At 44.3% G+C, this 21912-nt stretch overlaps 1 protein-coding gene across 4 annotated transcripts in view; it reads left to right on the forward strand.

The window, feature by feature from the left end:
• Positions 1-21912, forward strand: part of LOC121290735 (sorting nexin-9-like) — a 102062-nt gene that overhangs the window by 27530 nt on the left and 52620 nt on the right. For all 4 annotated transcript variants that reach the window (XM_041211587.1, XM_041211585.1, XM_041211588.1 and 1 more), the window contains 2 exons: positions 8370-8453; positions 10301-10340. In XM_041211587.1, coding sequence (XP_041067521.1) covers positions 8370-8453; positions 10301-10340 — 124 coding nt within the window. The remainder of the gene's footprint in view (positions 1-8369; positions 8454-10300; positions 10341-21912) is intronic.

Consider the following 21912-nt stretch of genomic DNA (forward strand, 5'->3'; position numbering starts at 1 on the left):
TATTTTCAGGTTATGTTCTGTAGCATGACTGGCTCTCACCTGTCTAGTGCTTGCAACCTGTCTCTTCTCCTGCACAAGGCTCTTCACCTTGGGGAGCACCTGTTAAGTGTTCCCACCTCAACCCTTTTGGGGTGACTAACAGTCACGAGACTCTTCACTTCAAAGAGGCACCCATTAAGCCTCCCTCTTCCAGCCTGTATGTTGGCTGTTAGCGATCCTATGCACAAGGCCCTTCACCTTTGAGAATGCCATTAAGTATTCCCATCTGCCCATCCCTGGATCAGAGCATCATTACAGTCAAAAGGCCCCTCACTTCAGTATCTGTTAAGTCCCCTCCTCTAGGTCTCTGCCAGCCATCAGCGATACTCTACCCAACATTGTCTTACTTTATTGTTCTTTACCTTTCCCCACTTCTTACTTTCATCCACTCCAACTCCGTTAAACTGTTCGGGATCCCTGAGGTTCCAAGGAGGTCCCAGCGGTTAGTCAGACCTAACTATACATGGGTGGTATAAAATAAATAGGAATCACCCTGGTGTCTGCTGCCTGCGGGGACTTTCCTTTAATCGAGCCATGAGTGAATCCTATTCATGATACCAACTTGTTGTGGGACAAATGCCACTTGGAGTGTGGAGTTGGTTAAAGTTCGGGAATCTTTATGACAAATATGCCGGGGAATGCTTCAGCAAACTGAAGCATCTCAAAGAGCAGTTACAATAACATACATTTACACACAAAACAGCTTTAGCTGGCTGCATGCCCGAGCGTGCTTGGTCTCTTCATGGCCTTCATGTGCCCCTTAGGATTCCAATACGCCATAGGCCAATTCATGCATAGACCACATGGCATTAATGAATTGAAGTGGTGCAGGCAAGTGCAGCCCCTGGACGTTATCATGACATGAGTGATCTAAACATGATGATGCTGTGCCAGGATACCAAATTTGGGCAACGCATTTGCAGCTCGCCTCTGTTATTCCGTTCCTGAAACAGCCAGTGTCACAAAGCAAGATGGAACCTGTTCATCGGCCTTTTAAAATTTTGCTCAGCAAAATGTAGGAGAGATATATCTGAGCAACTTTTGCTAAGTCAAGCTTTGTGGAAGCCCTGTTTTGACTTGCTGGAGCAATGTGGAGATGTTTGCTGTAGACACTGAGGGAGGAAATGAGGGAGGTGGGAATAGGGGCAGTTGTTGCAGTGCCTCATGGTCTGTCATATGACCTGGCTATGGAAAAGAGGAGGCAGGGTTGAGACCACATGCAACAGGATGCAGTGAAAGGGACCATCTTGTGAGGCTGCACTTCAGCTAAAAGGACCTTCTCAACCCAACATAGAAACATCAGTCCCCAAAGGGAGTATGTGACTATCTCCATTATAAAGCCCTTGTGGGTCACCATCAATTCATAAAGGCCAAAAGCAAAGACCTTCACTCAAAACCTTTAGCAGCGCATCAGTGATGCAAAAAAAGGAACTAATTACCCTTCTGCAACTGATTAGTGCCTATCTTACAGGCGCCTTTGCCTGTCCTGATGCTCCGATGCAGCCCCACTCCAGTGCATCCTGCCCATCAGCTCTGTTTCTCTATCCACAATTGTTGCCAGAATTGCTGAGTTTTTGCAGCATTTTCGATTTTATTTCAGATGAAAAACTTGTTGGGGCAGGCTACAGGAAAAAGCTGATGATGATGAAGCACACCAACATGACTAGGGCATCCTCAGTCATGGCCTGCTAGATAGCCTCCAGATGCTGGCTGGGAGCATTGAGGAACCCGGCACCAGTGTGGCTGCTGGTTTTATGCAGAGTTTTGAGGCCTTTCTTTCTACAGTAGAATTTGTGGGCAACTTCATGGCAAGGCCATACCCATGATAGGACATCTGCTGGCCACTGTTAATTACAGCACAGTTGGAGACCCCCAGTGCCTTACTCATGCACTGGAAGTGCAGCGAGATGTCATGAGTTCCATGCTTGCTGCTTTCAGACTGCTACCATTGTGGGTGAACATTCCAGTGCTCAAAAAGACATTCAGGCTCTCACAGCAGTCCAGGAACCTATGTTCCAGCAGATTACTAGGATTTCAGAGATGCCATTCCGGAGTTGGGGGTGGTAGTGGCAGTGGCTTCGTGGTGTACAAACCTGCTGCCCTCTCCCAGGATGACATTTGTGCTCCCATGACTACCACTCCGTCAGTGTCCTTGCAAGTGCCTCCTAGCCAAACCAGACTGCTGTCACCAATGCCAAGGTGGTGCAGTCCGGGGATGCCCAGGGCTACTCCTGGCCATTCTACAAGGCCATCTGTAGTGAACCTCACAGTCATGCTGCAGTGACTGGAGTGGGGCTGCAGCGGAGCATTAGGATATGCAAAGGCACCTGTAAGACAGGCACTAAACAGCTGCAGAAGGGTAATTAGTTCATTTTTTTTCACATTGCTGTGTGCTGCTAAAGGTTTTGAGTGAAGATCAGTCATCTCAGCTCCAGGACATCACTGCAGGAGTTCCTCAGGGTAGTGTCCTCGGCCCAACCATCTTCAGCTGCCTCATCAATGAAGGTCAGAAGTGGGGATGTTCGCTGATGATTGCACAATGTTCAGCACCATTCGCGGCTCCTCAGAGACTGAAGCAGTCTGTGTCCAAATGCAGCAAAACCCGGGCAATATCCAGGCTTGGGCTGACAAGTGGCAAGTAACATTCGCGCCACACTAGTGTCCAGCAATGACCATCTCCAACAAGAGCGAATCTAACCATCGTCCCTTTATGTTCAATGGCATTAACATCACTGAATCCCCCCCATTATCAACATCCTGGGGGTTACCATTGACCAGAAACTGAACTGAACTAGCCATATAAATACCGTGGCTTCAACAGCAGGTCAGAGGCTAGGAATCCTGTGATGAGTAACTCACCTCCTGACTCCCCAAATCCTGTCCACCATCTACAAGGCACAAGTCAGGAGTGTGATGGAATACTCTCTACTTGCTTGGATGGGTGCAGCTCCCATAACACTCAAGAAGCTTGACACTGACCACAGCCCACTTGATTGGTGCCACATCCGCAAACATTCACTCCCTCCACCACCTATGCAAAGTAGCAGCAGTGTGTACAATCTACGAGATGCACTGCAGGAATTCACCAAGACTCCTTAGACAGCACCTTCCAAACCCACGACCACTACTATCTAAAAGGACAAGGGCAACATATAGATGGGAACACCACCACCTGGAAATTCCCCTCCAAGTCATTCACCATCCTGACTTGAAAATTCATCACCGTTCCTTCACTGTCATTGGTACAAAATCCTGGAACTCCCTCTCTAACAGCACTGTGGATGTACCTACATTGCATGGACTGCAAGAAGGCAGCTCACCAACACCTTCTCAAGAGCAACTAGGGATGGGCAATAAATGCTGGGCCAGCCAAAAAAAATTACTTGCTTTGACCATAGGAGTGAGGTCAATAAACTTCTTCTGACACTACTGCCTTGTCCTGGGGCAACATTAGTCGCCCTTGCCACACGTTCCCATTCCCTTCTCAGGGTCCCTCTCACAGGCTCTACTTCTCAAACCATTGTTTTCAGGGTGGTGTCGCTGAAAAGGGGGAGCTACGCAAGCTGGAACGGCTCGCTTCACCCAGAGTGCTCCAAAGATTATCTAGCTGCTTTCAGTCAATTAGTCCATCTTCCCTTATACAGGAATTGTATCTTGTTAAAAGGAAGACTGCCTGGAGCATGTGGTTCTCTCTCCATGCTAGTCAGCCCCCAAGGTGTGCAGAGTCCTCTGGCCACATTGCAGAGGGGAATGCAGCACAGGAGCCTCTTGGGGCATTGCTACAGTCATGGAAATGAACTGGGTACACCAGTTTCCCTTGCCACCCACCTAATCCCAATCTGGACCAGGCACAACATACATTGCAGCTCCCATGCCCAAAATCCAGGACACTCGAATTTCTCACCTCTGATCTTTAAATAGCAATTTTCCAACATAGACTTACATAAGAAATATACAAAATGCAAGGATGAATAAAAGTCCATCAAAGCTTCTCTATTTATTTCTTCATCCCATCCAACCCTAATATCTTTGATTGCAACTTTAACAGGTAGAGTACCTTGAATGCTTTTGAGAGGAATTTTTGTTTCCACTGCCACAATAGGTATGGTCAATCACAGTGATCCCAATATATCAAGAAAAAAAAAGACTTGCATTTATACAGCACTTTTATTGATTGCAGGACATCTCAAATTGCTTTACTATCAATGAAGTACTTTCAAAGTGTAGTTGAAGATTTTTTTTTATTCATTCATTCATGGGATGTGGGCATCGGTGGCTAGGCCAGCATTTATTGCCCATCCCTAATTACCCTTGAGAAGGTGGCGGTGAGCTGCCTTCTTGAACCGTTGCAGTCCCTGTGGTGTAGCACCCACAGTGCTATTAGGGAGGGAGTTCCAAGATTTTGACCCGGTGACAGTGAAGGAACGGCGATATATTTCCAAGTCCCAAGTGTATCTGCTGCTCTTGTCCTTCTAGTTATGATGTAGAAGTTACAACATAGAATATAATATAATTTAATATAACTCAATGAGGTCTCTCCCTATCTTCTTTCTGACAATGTCGAGCATAAACGTCTCTAATTTTTTCTCATTCCTTTACAGATCCATCTTGTAGTAACTAAATCCATTCCCAAGTTTTCCGGTGCATATAATACATAGGTTTACATAGAATTTACAGCCCTGAAATATGGCAATATATCTCCTTTTTCATTGCTTTCCATTTCCCTCCTGGTGTTTGATAAGGTGTTTATCAAAACTTGCTTTTCACAGCCACATCTCCTTTCTCAGTGACTGTCTGTCTCTGACTTATCTCATGTGGATTCCAACTGAAGTTCCATCCTTCATATTTCGAATCCACCCAGGGTTACAGGTATCTCCAGGACATACAATGTTCCTTAGACTGCTGTTCTCGCTGCATCCTGAGGTCCACACTCAGTGTTGTGCAAGACCATATGTACACACTTGACCTCTCTCCAGCAGCAGACTCACCCTATCTCAAAGCTGCCCTTGTCCCCAGTCCCATTTCATTCTTCGTCTTAACAAGAAACTTTTTCTCTTCCTTTCAGATGTTAAGGAACGCAAGCTCCAACAACTTATTGACACCAACAACCATCCAGGACCCTCCAATCCGTCCTGTCCCTCTGACCCCCATCCCTTCTTCTACTCCCAGCTTTCATTGTGTATTCACTATACCCTCTGACCTTTCCCTCTGATGCTGAATATTCAGTGCTCAGCAAAGGACTTAGTTTCACCCCCTTACGTCCTCACCTCAATTAATTTTGGGCTCAGCACAATGCTGAACTCTTCTTCTGTCGCCTTCGTCTCCCCGCTCACTTCTTTGGGCAGGAATCCTCTCTCCATTCAACAGATGCTCTCATGCGTCTCCAGTATTTTCCCTCTACCAGGACCCCTCCCTCTGACCTCTTGCCTGCTATCGATCTTTTCATTGAGAACTGTCAGCGTGACATCGACCATCTTAATTTCTCTGCTCCCTTCACCCACTCCAGCGTGTCTCTTTCTGGAAGTACTGTACTCCGTTCTCTCAAGTCCAAACCTGATTTTGTTATCAAACCTGCTGACAAGGGTGGTGGTGCTGTTGTCTAGTGTACTGACTTCTACCTTGTAGAGGCTGAGCGCCAACTATCAAGCACTCCTTTTATACCTCCCCCTGGACCATGACCCCACAACCGAACACCAAGCTGTTGTTTCTGGGGCTGTCACTATATCTTCTGGAGATCTTCCCTCCACAGCTTCCAGCCTCATAATCTCCCAACCATATACAGCTTGATTCTATCTCCTTCCCAAAATCCATAAACAGGATTGTCCTGGTCCTGGTAGACCCATTGTGTCAGCCTGTTCCTGCCCCACGGAACACATTTCTTCCTGCCTTGTGTCTCCCCACCTACATTTGAGATTCCTCATCATATCAACAATTTCCAGTTTCCTGGCCCTAACAGCCTCCTCCTCACCATGGACGTCCAATCCCTCTACACCTCCATCCCCAACCAGGATGATCTGAGTGCTCTCCGCTTCTTCCTTGAATGAGGCCCGACCAGTCCCCATCCTCCATCATTCTCCTCTGCCTGGCTGAACATGTTCTCTCACTAAACAATTTTTCCTTTAACTTGTCTCACTCACTTTTTTCCAGAACCACTTCATCCAATTCAGGGTCGTAGGGAGTCAGCGCCTATCTCGACAGACAATGGGTACTAGGCAGGGTACATCACAGGGTACACACTCGCACACACTGGGGGACAATTTACTTTAGCCAATCCACGAGCACATCTTTGGGTGCTGGGAGGAAATGAGAGCACCTGGCGGAAACCCACGTAGACATAGGGAGAACATGCAAACTCCACATAGACAGACCCCTAAGGTCAGGAATGAATCTGGGTCCCTTGAGCTGTGAGGCAGCAGTGCTAACCATGGCGCCAACATGCTGCCCACTTTGACTTGTCTCACTTCTTCCAAATAAAAGGTGTGGCTATGGGTGCCCGCATGGGCCCCAGCTACGCCTGTCTTTTTGTGGGCTATGTGTAACATTTCTTGTTCCAGTCCTACTCAGACCCTCTCCCACAAATGTTTTTTGGGTACATTGATGACTGTATCGGTGCCACTTCATGCTCTTGTCTGGACCTGGAAAAATGTATTGGTCTTTTTCTTTGCCTCCAATTTCCACCCCTCTCTCACCTTCACATGGTCCATCTCCAACACTTCCCTTCCTTTCCTTGACCTCTCTGTCATCATTTCTGGTAATGGACTGTCTACCAATATTCATTACCAACCCACCGACTCTCACAGCTACCTCGACTACACCTCCTCACACTCTACTTCCTGAAAGGACTCCATCCCATTCTCCCAGTTCCTCTGCCCCCATTGCATCTGTTCCAATGATGCTACCTTCTAAAATGGAGCTTCTGGCATGTCTTCCTTTTTCCTGAGCCAAAGATCCCCCCACAACCAAGGTCGACAGGATCCTCAACAGCATCCAACCCATCTCCTGCGCCTCTGCCCTCACTCCTTCTCCCTTCCAGAACCATGATAGGATCCCCCTTGTCCTCATTTTTCATCTCACTAGCCTCCACAATCAAAGGATCATCCTTCAACATTTCTTCCAACTCCAGTATGATGCCACCACTAAACTCATCTTCCCCTCACCTCTCCTGTTAGCATTCCATAGGGACCATTCCCTCCATGACACCCTGATCCACTCTTCCATCATCCCCAACACCTCATCCCCTTCCCACAGCACCTTCCCTCCTTTACCTCCTCCCCCTTCATTGTCCAAGGTCCCAAACAGTCCGTTCAGGTATAGCAGTAATATACTTGCACCTCCTTCAATTTATTCTACTGTATTTGCTGCTGCCAGTGTGGTGGTCTCTATCTTGGGGAGACTAAATGCAGACTAGATGACTGCTTTGCAGAACACTTTCACTTAGTCTGCAAACATGACCCAGACCCTCCAGTTGCTTGCCATTTCAATTCATCATCCTGCTGTCATGTCCACATATCCGTCCTTGACCTGTTGCAATGTTCCAGTGAAGTCCAACACAAACTGGAGGAAGAGTACCTCATCTTCTGATTCAGCACTTTACAGCCTTCTGGACTTAACGCTGAGTTAAACAACTTCAGACCATGAACTCTGTTCTCCATTCTGATATTTTTTAATTTTTTTCCCAACCCCCTCCCCCCATAATGCCACCTATAACTTGTTCTTATGCTTTGCTTTCACGGAGCACTGACCCTTGTCCTGCTATTAACACATTCTGCTATCTTACCTTTATGCCATTATTAGCACCTTCTTTAGTCTTAAACACTACCATTGACACTCCCTTTGTCTTGTTCCATGACATCTTTGTCAAATCTCTCCTGAGCTCCCAACCATCCCTGACCTTCTATTTTGCTCCACCTCCCTTCAGCAATATAAAAACCATCACATTTCTACCTCTCTTCAGTACTGAAGAGGTCATACAGACTTGAAATGTTAACTCTGTTTCTCTCTCCACAAATACTGCCAGACCCCCTGAGTTTTTCCAGCATTTTCTGTTATTCCTCAAATGTGCCATTTGACCCAAGCGGTATTTTTAGCTCCATATGAGCCTCCTCCCATTCCAATTCATCAAACCTTATCAGTATATCCTTCTACTCCTTTCTCCATTGTGCACTTATCTAGCTTCCTCTTAATTACGTTTGTCAGCTTTACTTGGTCCTTTCCTTTAGCAAACGACCATTTTCTAAATTTATCAATCTGTAGGTATTGTTCTTGTAGTTGTTTATTCAATACTTCATATGATTAACATCTAAATGCCATTTTTTTAAACCATTCTCTAGGTGGTGATGGACTCTGTGGCAGCTGTTGAGATTGAAGAAGCATGTGCTGCCGAGTCAAATTATGAAGAAATAGATGTAATTGAGGTATGTTGAGATGCAAAAACACAATTAAGGGGACGCCACATCATTTTCTGTTTTGATCAGGGAGATGTTAAATAGGCTTTCCTGATGCACTACTGTGACACTCACAGGAGCTTTGTACAGTGGACACATCAATATAGTCCTGATGCGCTTATATTTTTACTGCATGTAACAAGATAGTGCATAGGCCTTCCATGCCAGGTCAATAGCAGCATTGCAGAATGACGCTGCAAATACAACAGGCATGCTCGTGTCTACAACTGAACCTGTCGCCCCTATTAGTTCACTTTAAAGTAACCTGTGGCAAAATGTTTGTGAACAGATTCAACAACCATTGATTCTGGTAAAGCAAATGAACCGTCACAGCCTTGGATTCATTTTGAATCAACCCAGTAGCATCAAAAGGAAAGTACTGTTCTCAAATTGAAACTGTAAGCCTGGCAGTGGTAAATACTGCAGTTTTGACACACAACTTTTATCAGGGAATAGACTGAAACATCAGCATAACACACAGTTTTATTTATAGTCCTCTATTATTTGTTTCTTTTCACTTTTCTCCTTTCCATATTATGAAACAATGTTTCTTTTTATTTTTATTTCTCCAAATGATTCAGGGTCATTAAGTTAAACATAGCTCATTACTCTTGATCAGGGCCCTTGAACCCTGACCACATGCAGGATGCACAATACGGGCCTGGAATTTGCAGCTTTAATCGTGGCTAGACCGTCAGCCCTTGCCGACATTGCTACGAAACTGACAGCAACTTCTTGCGTCTGCACCTGTGCAGTTAAATGCTGAAATCTTGAAGTTGCTATCAGTAATACCCTGCCTCTCCACAGGGTGCGCTGTTGCAGTCTTCACAGATGCAATCAACACAAAACAGTCATTTGATGTGAACTTCAACTTTTTATTCACTATTTTCACTGTTAAAAAAACAATTGAAATTGTTAAGCTATGCTGAATGAAGCCTAACTGAGTTTTTTTAATGGTCATAGTTCCTGCTGAACAACTTCTCTGGCCCCAATCAGCTAATTATCTAAATGTGAAGTGTCATTCCCTCAGAATAATATTTAAAAATTACACCATTTTAAAAATAATATTTTTGATATTTCATTTTCTATCTTAATTCCATGTGTATCTCTCAATCTTCATTTCCCTTTCTGTAAAATGATTAAAAATGAATTATAATCGCTGCTCTTCCAGGTTTTATTCTCTGTGACAGTTCTTCTATCTAATTGGCTGATCAGTTTGCCTGATGACTTCACTCTTGCTGGATGCCACAGATTCCCTGTAGATGGCACCAGATTTAAAGTCATGTCGGGGGAGAGGGAATTGATGCTCTGCAGGCCACTAAATCTTTGAGGATAGTGTTTCTCAAGTGGCGATCACCATCCCTTCTCTGCTGACCAGGACGTCTTGGGCCATGGTATTTTGTCCTACTGTTTGAGGAGGTCCCAACCCTCCCCCTCCATGGGATACGCACTTAAATGTAGTTTTCCAGCTTCTGGAATCTTAAACGGGAAACATAAAATTTCACAACATTGATTCATTTGCTATAACCCTGAGATAAGTCTTATGCTTCTAAATGTTCACTGTTGAAAGAATTTTTTAATAATGCAAATAAAGCTGCGTGCTAAAGCAAACAAAATGAATTCCTGTCCCTCTTGAGTGAGGATTGTTATTCCTGGAACTCTCAATGCTTAAATGGAAATGTAAATGGTCATTCTGAGTAGTGTAAATCACTGCGGATTTCTTTGTATTCCACTAATTCAGTGGTTGACCACAGTGTGTTTCTTTCACTTGATAATAGCAAACATTTTTTTTATTACAATGTTTCTTCTTCCAACAGCTCAGATCAAAGAACTCTAACAGTTATTCGGACACTTCTGGTATGTGCCTTGCATTCTTATATTACTGAGTTTATTTTAATCTAGTTTTATTTTCTCATTGTTGCAGTTATTTGTTGCTTGGTCTGTCTCCTGGGCCACAAAGTTGGTGAGACAACCTGTCTCCGAGCCTCTACACTCAAGTTTTAGGAGTTGATGAGAGTAATTTTGGATAACTTGTAACAGCTTACATTGTTAGAATACCCCTTTATGCAGCCAGTGGAATTTAAATTCAGTTAATAAATCTGGAATTGAAAGCTAATCTCCGTAATGACCATGAAACTATCATTGTTGTAAAAGCCCATCTGGTTCACTAATGTCCTTCAGGAAAGGAAATCTGCCATCCTTACCTGGTCTGGCCCACACAATATGGTTGACTCTTAGCTGCCCTCAGCAATGGCCTAGCAAGCCACTCAGTTCAAGGGCAGCCAGAGATGGGCAACAAATGCTGGCCATATCAGTGACACCCAAGTTCCATGAAAGCATAAATTAAACACATCTCAGAACACCTTAAAGGGCAGTAGGCAACCTGTTAACACTGAGAAGGAAGGAGAATGAGAGGAGAACAAATGCTTACTCAAAGAGAAGTCAATTTATGATGCTTTTGAATATAGTGAGGTAAGCGATAACATAGAGATGCTGAAGGACAGAATTCCAACGGGTAGGAATGGTCAGGGTGGGAATGGAGGGAACTGGAAACAACGTGTGAGCCAGTATAAGAGGAGTGGAGATCGCATGCAGGACTATATGGATGGAGGAGTGGGGAGGGTGAACCATAGAATTCTCCAAAGGTGACAATGAGAATCTTAAAAATCAGTACTCTGGCTAAAGGATGGAGTGATGTTCTTAATGCAAGGCGATAACATAGGCTGCAATGCTTTGCAGTTAATGGAGAGTAGGATTGGGAAGGCCAGAAAGGCGAGCACTGAAAAATAAAGGCTTGGATTATGGTTTCAGTTACAGAGATGGAGAGGTAAAAGCAGAGCCAAGCTGAGCAAAGTTTCAAGACTGAAAGAAAACAGTCTTCGTTATAAATCAGATGTGGTGGAATAAGCTGAGCTTTTAGGTCTAGCAAGACAAAAGGCCCCACACCTCTGGGTTTCGATTTTGCTGATGTTTAGCTTTAGGAATTTTGGCTAATCCAATTCTTAATGTTGGATAAGAAGCAGGAAGAGTGGCATCAGTCCTGGGCCTGTGGGATGAGTATTGTCAATGCATAGTTCCTGTCAAAGGCTGCAATCAAATTGTTGATGGTTCTCTTGCAAACTTCAGCTGTCAATTTTGTGAGAAACCTGAATTAATAGGTTGCATAGATATCTAGCACTTCTGTTTCTCCATCAATTTCTTCTTGTCCACGTTTTCTATTCTGAATAAGTTGACTTTTAATGTGGTTTGGTATTAGAAGAGCTGGTTGTACTTTTGCCCCTCACCCAAGTGACCATTCTTTGTTAGTGAGCCTAGACAGATGGGGAGACAGAAAACTAATTAACATAACAGTCTATTCTGTCCTCGGTTCATGATCACCAACATGGACTTCCAACTTGTGTCATAGATTAGCAGTCAAGGGTAGGAATCCTAACTGATTTCCCTCTCCTTAACCAAGGGCACTGAGGCCAACTGTAGTAGTCCTCCTGCCAACTTGGCTGATGTCGTCGAACTTCAGCAAGAGCAAGGAGATCTATCCAAAGAGCTTCCTGTGCTGTATGGCTCAGCAGATCATAGAATGGTTACAGCACAGAAGGAGGCCTTTCAGCTTGTCGTGTCTGTGCACGTCTGAAGGAACAATTCACCTAGTGCCATTCCCCCTTCTTTTCCCTGAACCCCTGCACATTTTTCTGCTTCATGTAATAATCCAATTCCCTTTTGATTGCCCCAATTGAACCCGCTTCCACCACATTTCAGGTAGTGCATTCCAGATCCTAACCACTCGCTGCATGAAAAAGCTTTTCCTCATGTCGCCACTGCTCTTTAAACCAATTACCTTAAATCTGTGCCCTCTTGCTCTTGATCCTTACACCAATGGGAACAGTTTCTCCCTAGTTACTCTGCCCAGGCCCCTCAAGGGATGGAATACTAATTTTGTGTGCAAGAGCCTGCATATTATGGGGCCATTTTGCAGTAACGAAAAATGATGCTCACATCATTGAACTAAAATTGATTAAAATCAAAGTTTTCATGTATGACTGTCACACTTTAGGTGTTACACTGTTGCCTATGCAAGTTTCTGCATTTCAGTTGAAAAAAAAGTAAACTCAGCCACTTCCAACCTACAAACCAGCTAAATATCACTAAAAGTAACATGGCTTTAATATATCGTAGGATATTACAGTAAATGGACTTTATGGCCTTAAAGGAACAGGTAACTTTACACACAGCTGTCACTTAGCAGATAGAAGAAGAACAATATATTGTGCACTACATTATATAGTCTTTGTAAAGTTAGCTATTCTCTTACATATCATAATGATTGTCCTGGGAGATCTACTAGTTATCACACATACAATTCTGGGTCACATTCCTTCATAGATTTCTTGTGATTTCTAATGATGTGTCAGCTTCACAAATTGTGAGCAAGGATGAATTGTCTGATTTGGTTTTTTTTGAAATTGCCCAGTCTTTCTAGCTTGCCTTTTCTTGTTAGCTGTCTGTATTCTTTGCTGTTCGAAGGAAGCAATACCACTACTTGAGATCACTCCCAAGGTAGTTCTTCCTTTTTCTACCAGTCCATGATGGACGTGCCACACTTCCTGAGGTTTTTCTTCAAGGGCTTCTTGGACTTTGATATTGGCCTACCTCACAGGCAGTGTCTGAGATAGGTAAAGTTATCTATAGCCTTCAGGGTTGTGTCATTGGTAATTATAGTAGATGTAGTATAGTCAGAATTTGATGGTGATTGGTACATATCTTTGCCTTCCTTAAGCTGATGGTTAGCCCATAGTCATCAGCTGCTTTGAAAAACAGTCCATGGTCCATTGAAGGCCATGGTCACAGCATGACACAAGGGCACAGTATTCGGCAAACAGCAATTCTCATATCATCATCTCTGGTACCTTATTTGAGGATTCCAGTCATCTCAGGTTGAAGGGATTGCCTTCTGTTCTGAATTGCATGTATATTCCATCAGTATTTCCACCAAATATCCAAAGTATGGCAGCAAAGAGTATACTGAAGGGCACAGGGGCCATGACACATCCTTATTTAACATCACTTGTTATGTCAAAGGGGTCAACGGATTTATCACAGACTCTGGCCGTATTTCCATGGTGAAATTGCTGCATCTGATTTGCAGCTCTATCAGGACACCTAAGTTTCACTAAGACTTTCCACAAGGTCTCTCTATTTACCATGTCAACGGCCTTCACAAGGTCAACGAAAGTTGAATCCCATCTGTTTTTCATGGCGTTTCTCTTGTATTTTCCCAAGGGTGAAGATCATGTCGCAAGTGCCTCTGTCTTTCCTGAACCCACTTTCACTTACTGGTGGGAACCCTTTCTACTATGAGGCTTCCGGTCTGTAGAGCAGGACTTTTGCTAGAATCTTACCAGCTGTCACAAGCAGCGAGAATCCTCTGGGATTGCCGCACACAGATTTTTGTACTTTCATTTTGTATAAGTGAACAATCATGGCATCGTTGAACTCTTGGGGAATGGTCTGTTAATCCCACATTCTGCAATATAATTTTGGGATCCCCCAGGTGTGTAAATTTCGCTGGGATCCTATCTGAGCTGGAAGCTCTCCTTGAGGGTATGGGTTTGATGGCTTTGTCAACCTCTACAGCAGAAGGTTTGTTGTCCAAGTATCATTCTGATAAATGTATGCTGCATTCCCTCCAAGGCGAATATCCCCTTCCTAAGATGTGGTGCCCAGAACGGCTCACAGTGTTCCAAGAATGGCCTGTCCCAGGGTTTGTATAGCTGAAACATTAAGCAATGCATCACAGCCTGAATAACACTGGAGTGTTATGCCAATTTTTATCATTATTCTTAAGTTTGTTTTGTTATATGTGGATAGTGTACTTCGATTTAGTCGTAGGCTGTCATTCGATTCAGGATGACATCTACTCATCATCACAAGTTTCTGCTATGGGTTTTCATGTGACTGAGGCTGGCCAATTCTCTCTCCCCCACACTCCCCCGGAACCGCTCCCCCCACCGCCCCTCCACCCCACCCCATTCCCCAGATCTTTGGGCACATGGAGAAGGATGCCCCATGAGGTAGTGGGATGCAGAGTGCAGGAACACCACCACCTGATATTCCCCTCTGACTTGGAAATATATCTCCGTTCCTTCACTGTCGTTCAGTCAAAATCCTGGAACTCCCTCCCTAACAGCACTGCAGCGGTTCAAGAAGTCAGCTCACCACCACCTTCTCAAGGGCAATTAGGAATGGGCAATAAGTACTGGCTTAGCCAGCAACACCCATATCTTATGAACAAATTTTTTTAATTCTTCCTTTTCTTTCTATCTCTGCCGCGGCTCTGCCTTATTGTTAAGACGTTGTGACTCAAGTTGTCGTCATTCTGAACAATTGGTAGCAAGCACCTCCCAATCATTAAGGCCAATGCTGCCACGCTTCAAGGAGAACTTCAGAGTGTCTTTGAAGCATTTTTTTTGCCCTCCCCTGGATCAGTGGCCATTTGAGTGTTGAGAAACAAACAGGATCTGATGGGGGAGATGGTTTTTGGCCATATGTTGAGTCCATTGAAGTTAACTTTGCAAGAGTCTTGCCTGAATGTTTAGAGAGCTGGCTTCAAGAAGGACAATAGCACTTTTTGATGGTCCTCCTATTAAATCCAAAGGATGCGGCAGAGGCATTATTAATGGCATTTCTCTTATATGTCGCAGACAAGACCAAGAAGAGATGTCATGGACCTTTGTGTTTCTCCTGTTTCCACATCCCCCCTCCTCCCCCTCCAGCTGGAACTCTCCCCCTAAATCATGCATGTTATTCTTCTCCTCCTTTCAAGATTCATGAATCAATTCACCAAACAATCACAGAAAGGTCTGAGTTAAATGCTCATCGTTGGCATCCAGTTACAAATATTGTCTGATATATATCCCGCATAGGCCATTTAGATCAGCAACAATAAAGTGTAATGTTATTTTGTGGGTGCCCTACAGGTGATTGCACCACAAGTATTAAACAAATCAGAGGGTACAAATTTTACTTTAGCAGCATTGTGCAATATTGTTAATATGACAGGAAAATATTCCATTAGCTATTTATCACACTGTGCAGATGATAACTCTGATTTCAGCCTCATTAACTGTTTCATACATTGCACCATGCACAGTGACAGTAAATACATAAACAAAAAACTACAGTATATAAGCAGTCCATGTCCAAATGCAGCAAGACCTGGACTATATCCAGGCGTGGGCTGACACGTGAAAGGTAAAATTTGCATCACACAAGTGCCAGGCAATGACCATCTCCAACAAGAGAGAATCTAACCATCACCCCTTGATGTTCAAAGGCATTACCATCACTGAATCCCCCACTATCAACATCCTGGGGGTTACCATTGACCAGAAACTAAACTGGACTAGCCATATAAATACAGTGGCTACAAGAGCAGGTCAGAGGCTAGGAATTCTGCAATGAGTAACTCACCTTCTGACTCCCCAAATCCTGTCCACCATCTACAAGGCACAAGTCACAAGTGTGATGGAATACTCTCCACTTGCCTGGATGAGTGCAGCTCCCACAACATTCAAGAATCTTGACAACATCCAGGACAGATCAGCCCACTTTATTTTGGCACCCCCATCCACAAGCATTCACTCCCTCCACCACCGAGGCACATTAGCAGCAGTATGTACCATCTACAAGATGCACTGCAGGAATTCACCAAGGCTCCTTCAGCAGCACCTTCCAAACCCACGACCACTACCATCTAGAAGGCCAAGAGCAGCAGAGAGATGGGAACACGACCACCTGGAAGTTCCCCTCCAACTAACTCACCATCCTGACTTGGAAATATATCGCCGTTCCTTCGCTGTCATTGGGTCAAAATCCTGGAACTCACTCCCTAACAGCACTGTGGGTGTGCCTACACCACATGGACTGCAGTGGTTCAAGGAGGCAGCTCATCACTCCCTCCTTGAGGGCAATTAGTGATGGGAAATAAATGCTGGCCCAGCCAGCAAAGCCCACATCCCCTGAATGAATAAAAGAGGTGCTGGAAATCTGAAATAAAAACAAAATTTGCTGGGAAAACTCAGCAGGTCAGGAATACCTGTGGAGAGAAACAGTGTGTTTCAGGATAATGATCTTTCATCAGAACAGTTTGTTCATATTTCAGAGAAAGGATGCAACACAGATTGCAAGGAAATCTTTCAGATTTTGTTTTCTATATTTTGACCACCTGTTCTGCATAGAAAAGAAAGAGCATCTCCATGCTGTAGCTTGCATTGTTCTATTGTTGGAGAATTGTAGAAAGGAGGGAGGGAGGAATGGGAGGGAGGGAGGAATGGGAGGAGGAGCAGGGACGCTTCCATTAACTTGCTGCTGCCTGAGCTCCCTCCTCCCTCTCCAGGCGGGAACAGTCAATGAGGCCACTCAGAGCTTCACCTCTGCCTGCCAACCCCATCATGTAGCTGACATCAAAAGGATAGAGAAAAAGAAGTCAGCCATCCAGCCAGGTGGAGCCATACCCTGCTGCCAGCCTGGGAAGGAAGGAAGAATGGAAGAGTCACTGAGGGAATATACTATATATTTTATACAGAGACCACCCCTCCCCACCCCTGCCACTTGGGCAAAATGGCTCTGGGTTCCCACTCCACAGCCTGTGCTGTGCTCACAGCTTCCCCCTCCTACTGGCACGAGAAGACAAAGGCAGTTGGGGGACCCGCAGCTCCAGAATCAGCTCCCAGGAGCTATCCACTGCCTGGGGTTCAGGCTCCTACCTTAGGAGCCTCTCCTGCACTGCTTTGATCCCACTCCAGCTTATTCTCTCTTGTCTCTTTCCATATTTGCACACTCCAGGTTCTGTGACAGTTCCTGGATGTTTGGCTTTCAACTGTAATCAGCACCTGGGTTGGTTTAGCACTTTACCCAACACATCTATGTCCACACTGTCATATTTGATGTACTGGATTCCCACTCACTTCAATCAGGGTGAGATGTTCCGGACCACTCATTCAAACCTACAGAAATCTTATGGCTGCATTGAGGATAATCCCTGTTCAATCTATTTAAGCTACATTGTGGCAGCTTGAGATACTCCCAATTTCTGATAGGCTGTGCACTTTCCATCCTCAATCCTTATTGGTTGCACTGATGAGAATGTAGCAGCATTATATCCTTGTGTAATGAAAATATGCCCAGACTTGCTGGCACTCTGCCACCAGAAGTGAGAAGAGGGGAGGCCTTTGTCTGCCAGGTGCCCAGGCTGTTGACCAGATCTGAAAACCCAGGAATGTGGTCATTTTAATATTCAAACTGAACATTGACTCTGCTGTGTCAGCTAGCGAGTTGGAGGCTGGGAGTCTTCAAACTATTGAGCAAAGTAACTATGCAGCAGGATTATTTCTCCAACAAAATGCAATAAGTGAAGGATAGCTACCTAGCTACTTACAGAATTGCAGATTGTGATGGGGGAATGGCCCAATCATTTCCATTGTAGCCGAGGCTTAGGTTGCTACTATCTGGAGCCTTTAATATTGGGTCTGAGGGCACATGTCTGCAAAGATGCAATAAAGGCATCTTCTCTTGCTAGTAGAAAATCGAAGCAGCACTCTACCATGGGGTTGCATCGATCAAAAGGATAGAGAGAGAGAATTCAGCCATCCAGCCAGGTGGAGCCATACCCTGCTGCCAGCCTGGGAGGGAAAGACCCTTAACAGGCCAAAGTATCCAGAAAAAGAATGCTACTTGCCAACAGGGAATCAGATGCTCTTCACTCTGAAGGATTTTGATCCCTCAGAGATTGATTGCTTCTCCACCCCCCACCCTTTCCTCCTCCACACCCCCACACCCTCCCTCTCTCTCTCTCTCCCACTCCCTATACTCATTTGCTAGTATCTGCTTTCTTTCCTGCTTCTCTCAGGCTCAGCCTCCCTCTCTCTCTTTCCTTCAATAAAAAATGTCGAGCTCACTCTATACCGACACGCAGTGAAACCCTGGCAGCAGCACCAACCATAACAACAAGGCACGCTAGATGATCAGAGAGCTCTGCAGATCCCTCTGGATCAGCTCTCACTTTATAACAATGAGTCTGGGCCCCTCTGGACCCTGGGCCCTGGTGTTTTGCACCTTGGGCAACACCTCTCCTGGGTCCTGGTCGCTGATACACAGTCTAGGTCTCACTGCAGTACAGGAGAGTGGTGACGACAATTACTCTATACACTAGAACTTTTGTTGACTTGTGGAGCCCTTTGTTGTTAAACACTCACTGCCGTAGTTTGTAGAAGGCTGAGCTGACACAGCTGATCCAGTGTTAGATTTCCTTGTCAAGGGTGGCCTTTACAGAGCGGTGGCTGCCAAGGTGTGGGAACTGCTCAACATATTCCAGAGTCTCTCCTTCAACATGTATGGGAGGTGGAATATTTGCCTGACCAGATATGGGTTGATATGAGTTTTGTTTTGACAACATCCAAAGGCAAGCAGAATTGAAGAGATTCAAAGTGGCTTGTAAATCTGGTGTAGAGTGGTCAACAACACTGCAGTCATTCACAAACTCTAGGTCGTGTTGATACAGACACCAGAGGGCATTTTCGTCTTAGTTAAGGTGAATAGCCACTGTCCGAGAAATTATAAATAGTGTTGGGACTATATCACACAGCCTCACTTGACCCCAATCCAGATTCCAAAGGCATCTGATTCAGATCTCCCACTCGAGACAGTTGCAGTCTTATCATTATGAAGAAATTGCTGGATTGTGATGAGGTTTCTTGGGCGTTGAAATCTTTGGAGCACACTTCACAGAGCCTCACATTTTACTGAGTCAAATGCTTTGGTCAGGTCGATGAATGTAATGAAGAATTCCTGGTGTTGTCCTCAATGTTTTCCTTGGATTTGTCTGGTAACAAAGACCATGTTGGAGATCCCTGTGGAAGGTGTAAAGCCACATTGTGTCATTGGAATGATTACCTCAGCCGCAGAGAGTAGGCAATTCAGAGGAATGTGCATCAGGATTTTCTCAGCTATGGGGCAAAGAGGGAAATACCTCAATAGTTTCCACAGCATAAGTATCACCCTTCATTACAGATGGTTAAAATTGTCACATTCCTGTAGTTGGTGGGTGGGAGTTCTTTTTTCCCTCATAACTGGAGGATGAGCATATGGAGCCTTGAAGTGAGGAAATGTCTGCCGGCTTTGAAGACCTCAGCTGACAGTTGAAGCCCTCTCTCTTTGATTATATACAAAGTAATGTGCATTACATTAATGTCCGACAGATAGTATACATGAATAATGGAGTGCAGTGGTACAGTGTGATGTTTTTCTACTGCTGCGTTATACTATGGAGTCAAGTATGTGGGTTTGGGAACGTAATTCCTGTCCAAAAAATGTTAAGTTTTCCTTTTACATGCTGTTCCTGCAATTTGAATGTATTAGCTCCTCTCTGAAGAGACCTCTGCTGTCGTTAGCTCCTGGAGTTAGCAGCCTAACAGGAATCCTTGACATCCAAAATTCAAATAGGGTGCATTGCAACAAATGTGATTATATTTCTGTTATTTTTATTGGCTTAATCTCTGCCTCTCTGTCCTTTTCTCTTCTTTTGTATTTCATGGAAGAGCACACAAAATCATTCCGGAAATGGTGAGGAACCAAAGGTCTAGTGAAAGTGAGGAATTTGGAGAATAACTATTAATAAAGTAATAGTACTGGAGAAATTAATGGGACCTAACGTTGACAAATCCCCTGGACATTATGGCCTGCATCCTAGAATTTTAAAAGAGATGGAATAGAGATAGTGAATGTATTGATTTTGATCTTCCAGTATTTCCTAGATTTTGGAGCAGCCACATGGATTGGAAAGTTGCAAATGTAACCCTGCTAATCAAGGAAGAAGGAAGAGCAAAAATGGTGAATGATGATGTCAGGTGGATAATAAAGCTGAGAACCAGGCTGAATATAGAAGTTTCAGAGGGAAAGTGATAAAGCAAACACGAGAGGCTAAGAAAGAGTATGAAAAGAGACTGGCAGCTAACATAAAAGGGAATCCCAAAGCCTTCTATAGGTATATAAATAGTAAAAGGGTGGTAAAAAGAAGAGTAGGGCCAATTAGGGCCCAAAAATGAGATTTATGCATGAGATTTAGGCAGAGTGCACAGCCGAGGTGTTAAATTAATACTTTGCATCTGCCTTTACCGAGGAACAAGATGCTGTCCAGGTTGTGGTGAAGGAGGAGGTAATTCAGCCACTTGAATAGTTTAAAATTGATGAAGAGCCATTAGATAGGCTGTCGGTACTTAAAGTTGACAAAGTGCCAGGACCAAAGGCATCAAAGGAATACTGAGGGAAGTGAGAGTGGAAATTGCAGAGGTACTGACCATAATTTTCCAATCTTCCTTAGACTCAGGGGAGAGACCCAGACAGAGAATTGGAGAATTGGAAATGTTACGCCCTCATTCAAACAAGGGTGTAATGATAAACCCAGCAACTATAGGCCAGTCAGTTTAACTTCGGTGGTGGGTAGGTTACTAGAAAAATAAGTTGGGACAAACTTAATAGTCAATTGGGCAAATGCGGGTTAATTGAGGAAAGCCAGCATGGATTTCTTAAGGGAAAATCTTTTTTAATTAACTTGCTGGAGATTTTTTTGTAGAGGTAACAGAGAGGTTTGATGAGAGTAATGCTGTTGATGTGGTGTACATGACTTCCAAAATACATTTGATACATTTGTTAACTGAATACTTTGCATCTGTCTTTACCAAGGAAGGAGATGCTGTCCAGGTCGTGGTGAAGGAGGAGGTAATTCAGCCACTTGGCAGAATTGGGAACAAATTTACACTTCATGGAATAAAAGGGACAGTAGCAACACAGATATGAAACTGGCTGATTTACAGGAAACAGAGAGTAATAGTTAATGGATTTTTTTTGGGCTGGAAGAAGGTTTGTAGCGGAGTTCCCTAGGGGTCGGTGATGGGCCCCTTGCCTTTCCAGATAAACATTAATGACCTAGACTTTAATATACAGGGCACAATTTCAAAATTTGCGGATGATACAAAACTCGGAAGCATTGTGAGCTGTGAGGATAGTGCAGGACTTCAAAAGGATAGAGACAAGTTAGTGAAATGGACAGGCAAGTGGCAGATGAAATTCAATACAGAGAAATGTGAAGTGATTCATTCTGGTAAGAAGAACACAGAGACAACATAAGGCTACAATTTGAAAGGGAGTGCAGGAGCAGAGGGACCTGGGTGTATATGTGCATAAGTCATTGAAGGTGGGCAGGACAGGTTGAGAATGTGATTAATAAAGCATACAGTATCCTAGGCTTTATTAATAGGGGCATAGAGTACAAGAGCAAGAAGGTTATGTTAAACACGTATAAAACACTGGTGCACCCTCAACTGGAGTATTGCATCCAGTTCTGGGTGCCACACTTTAGGAAAGATGTGAAAGCATT

This window comes from Carcharodon carcharias, chromosome 18 (genome assembly GCF_017639515.1).
Source record: "Carcharodon carcharias isolate sCarCar2 chromosome 18, sCarCar2.pri, whole genome shotgun sequence".
NCBI lineage: Eukaryota > Metazoa > Chordata > Chondrichthyes > Lamniformes > Lamnidae > Carcharodon > Carcharodon carcharias.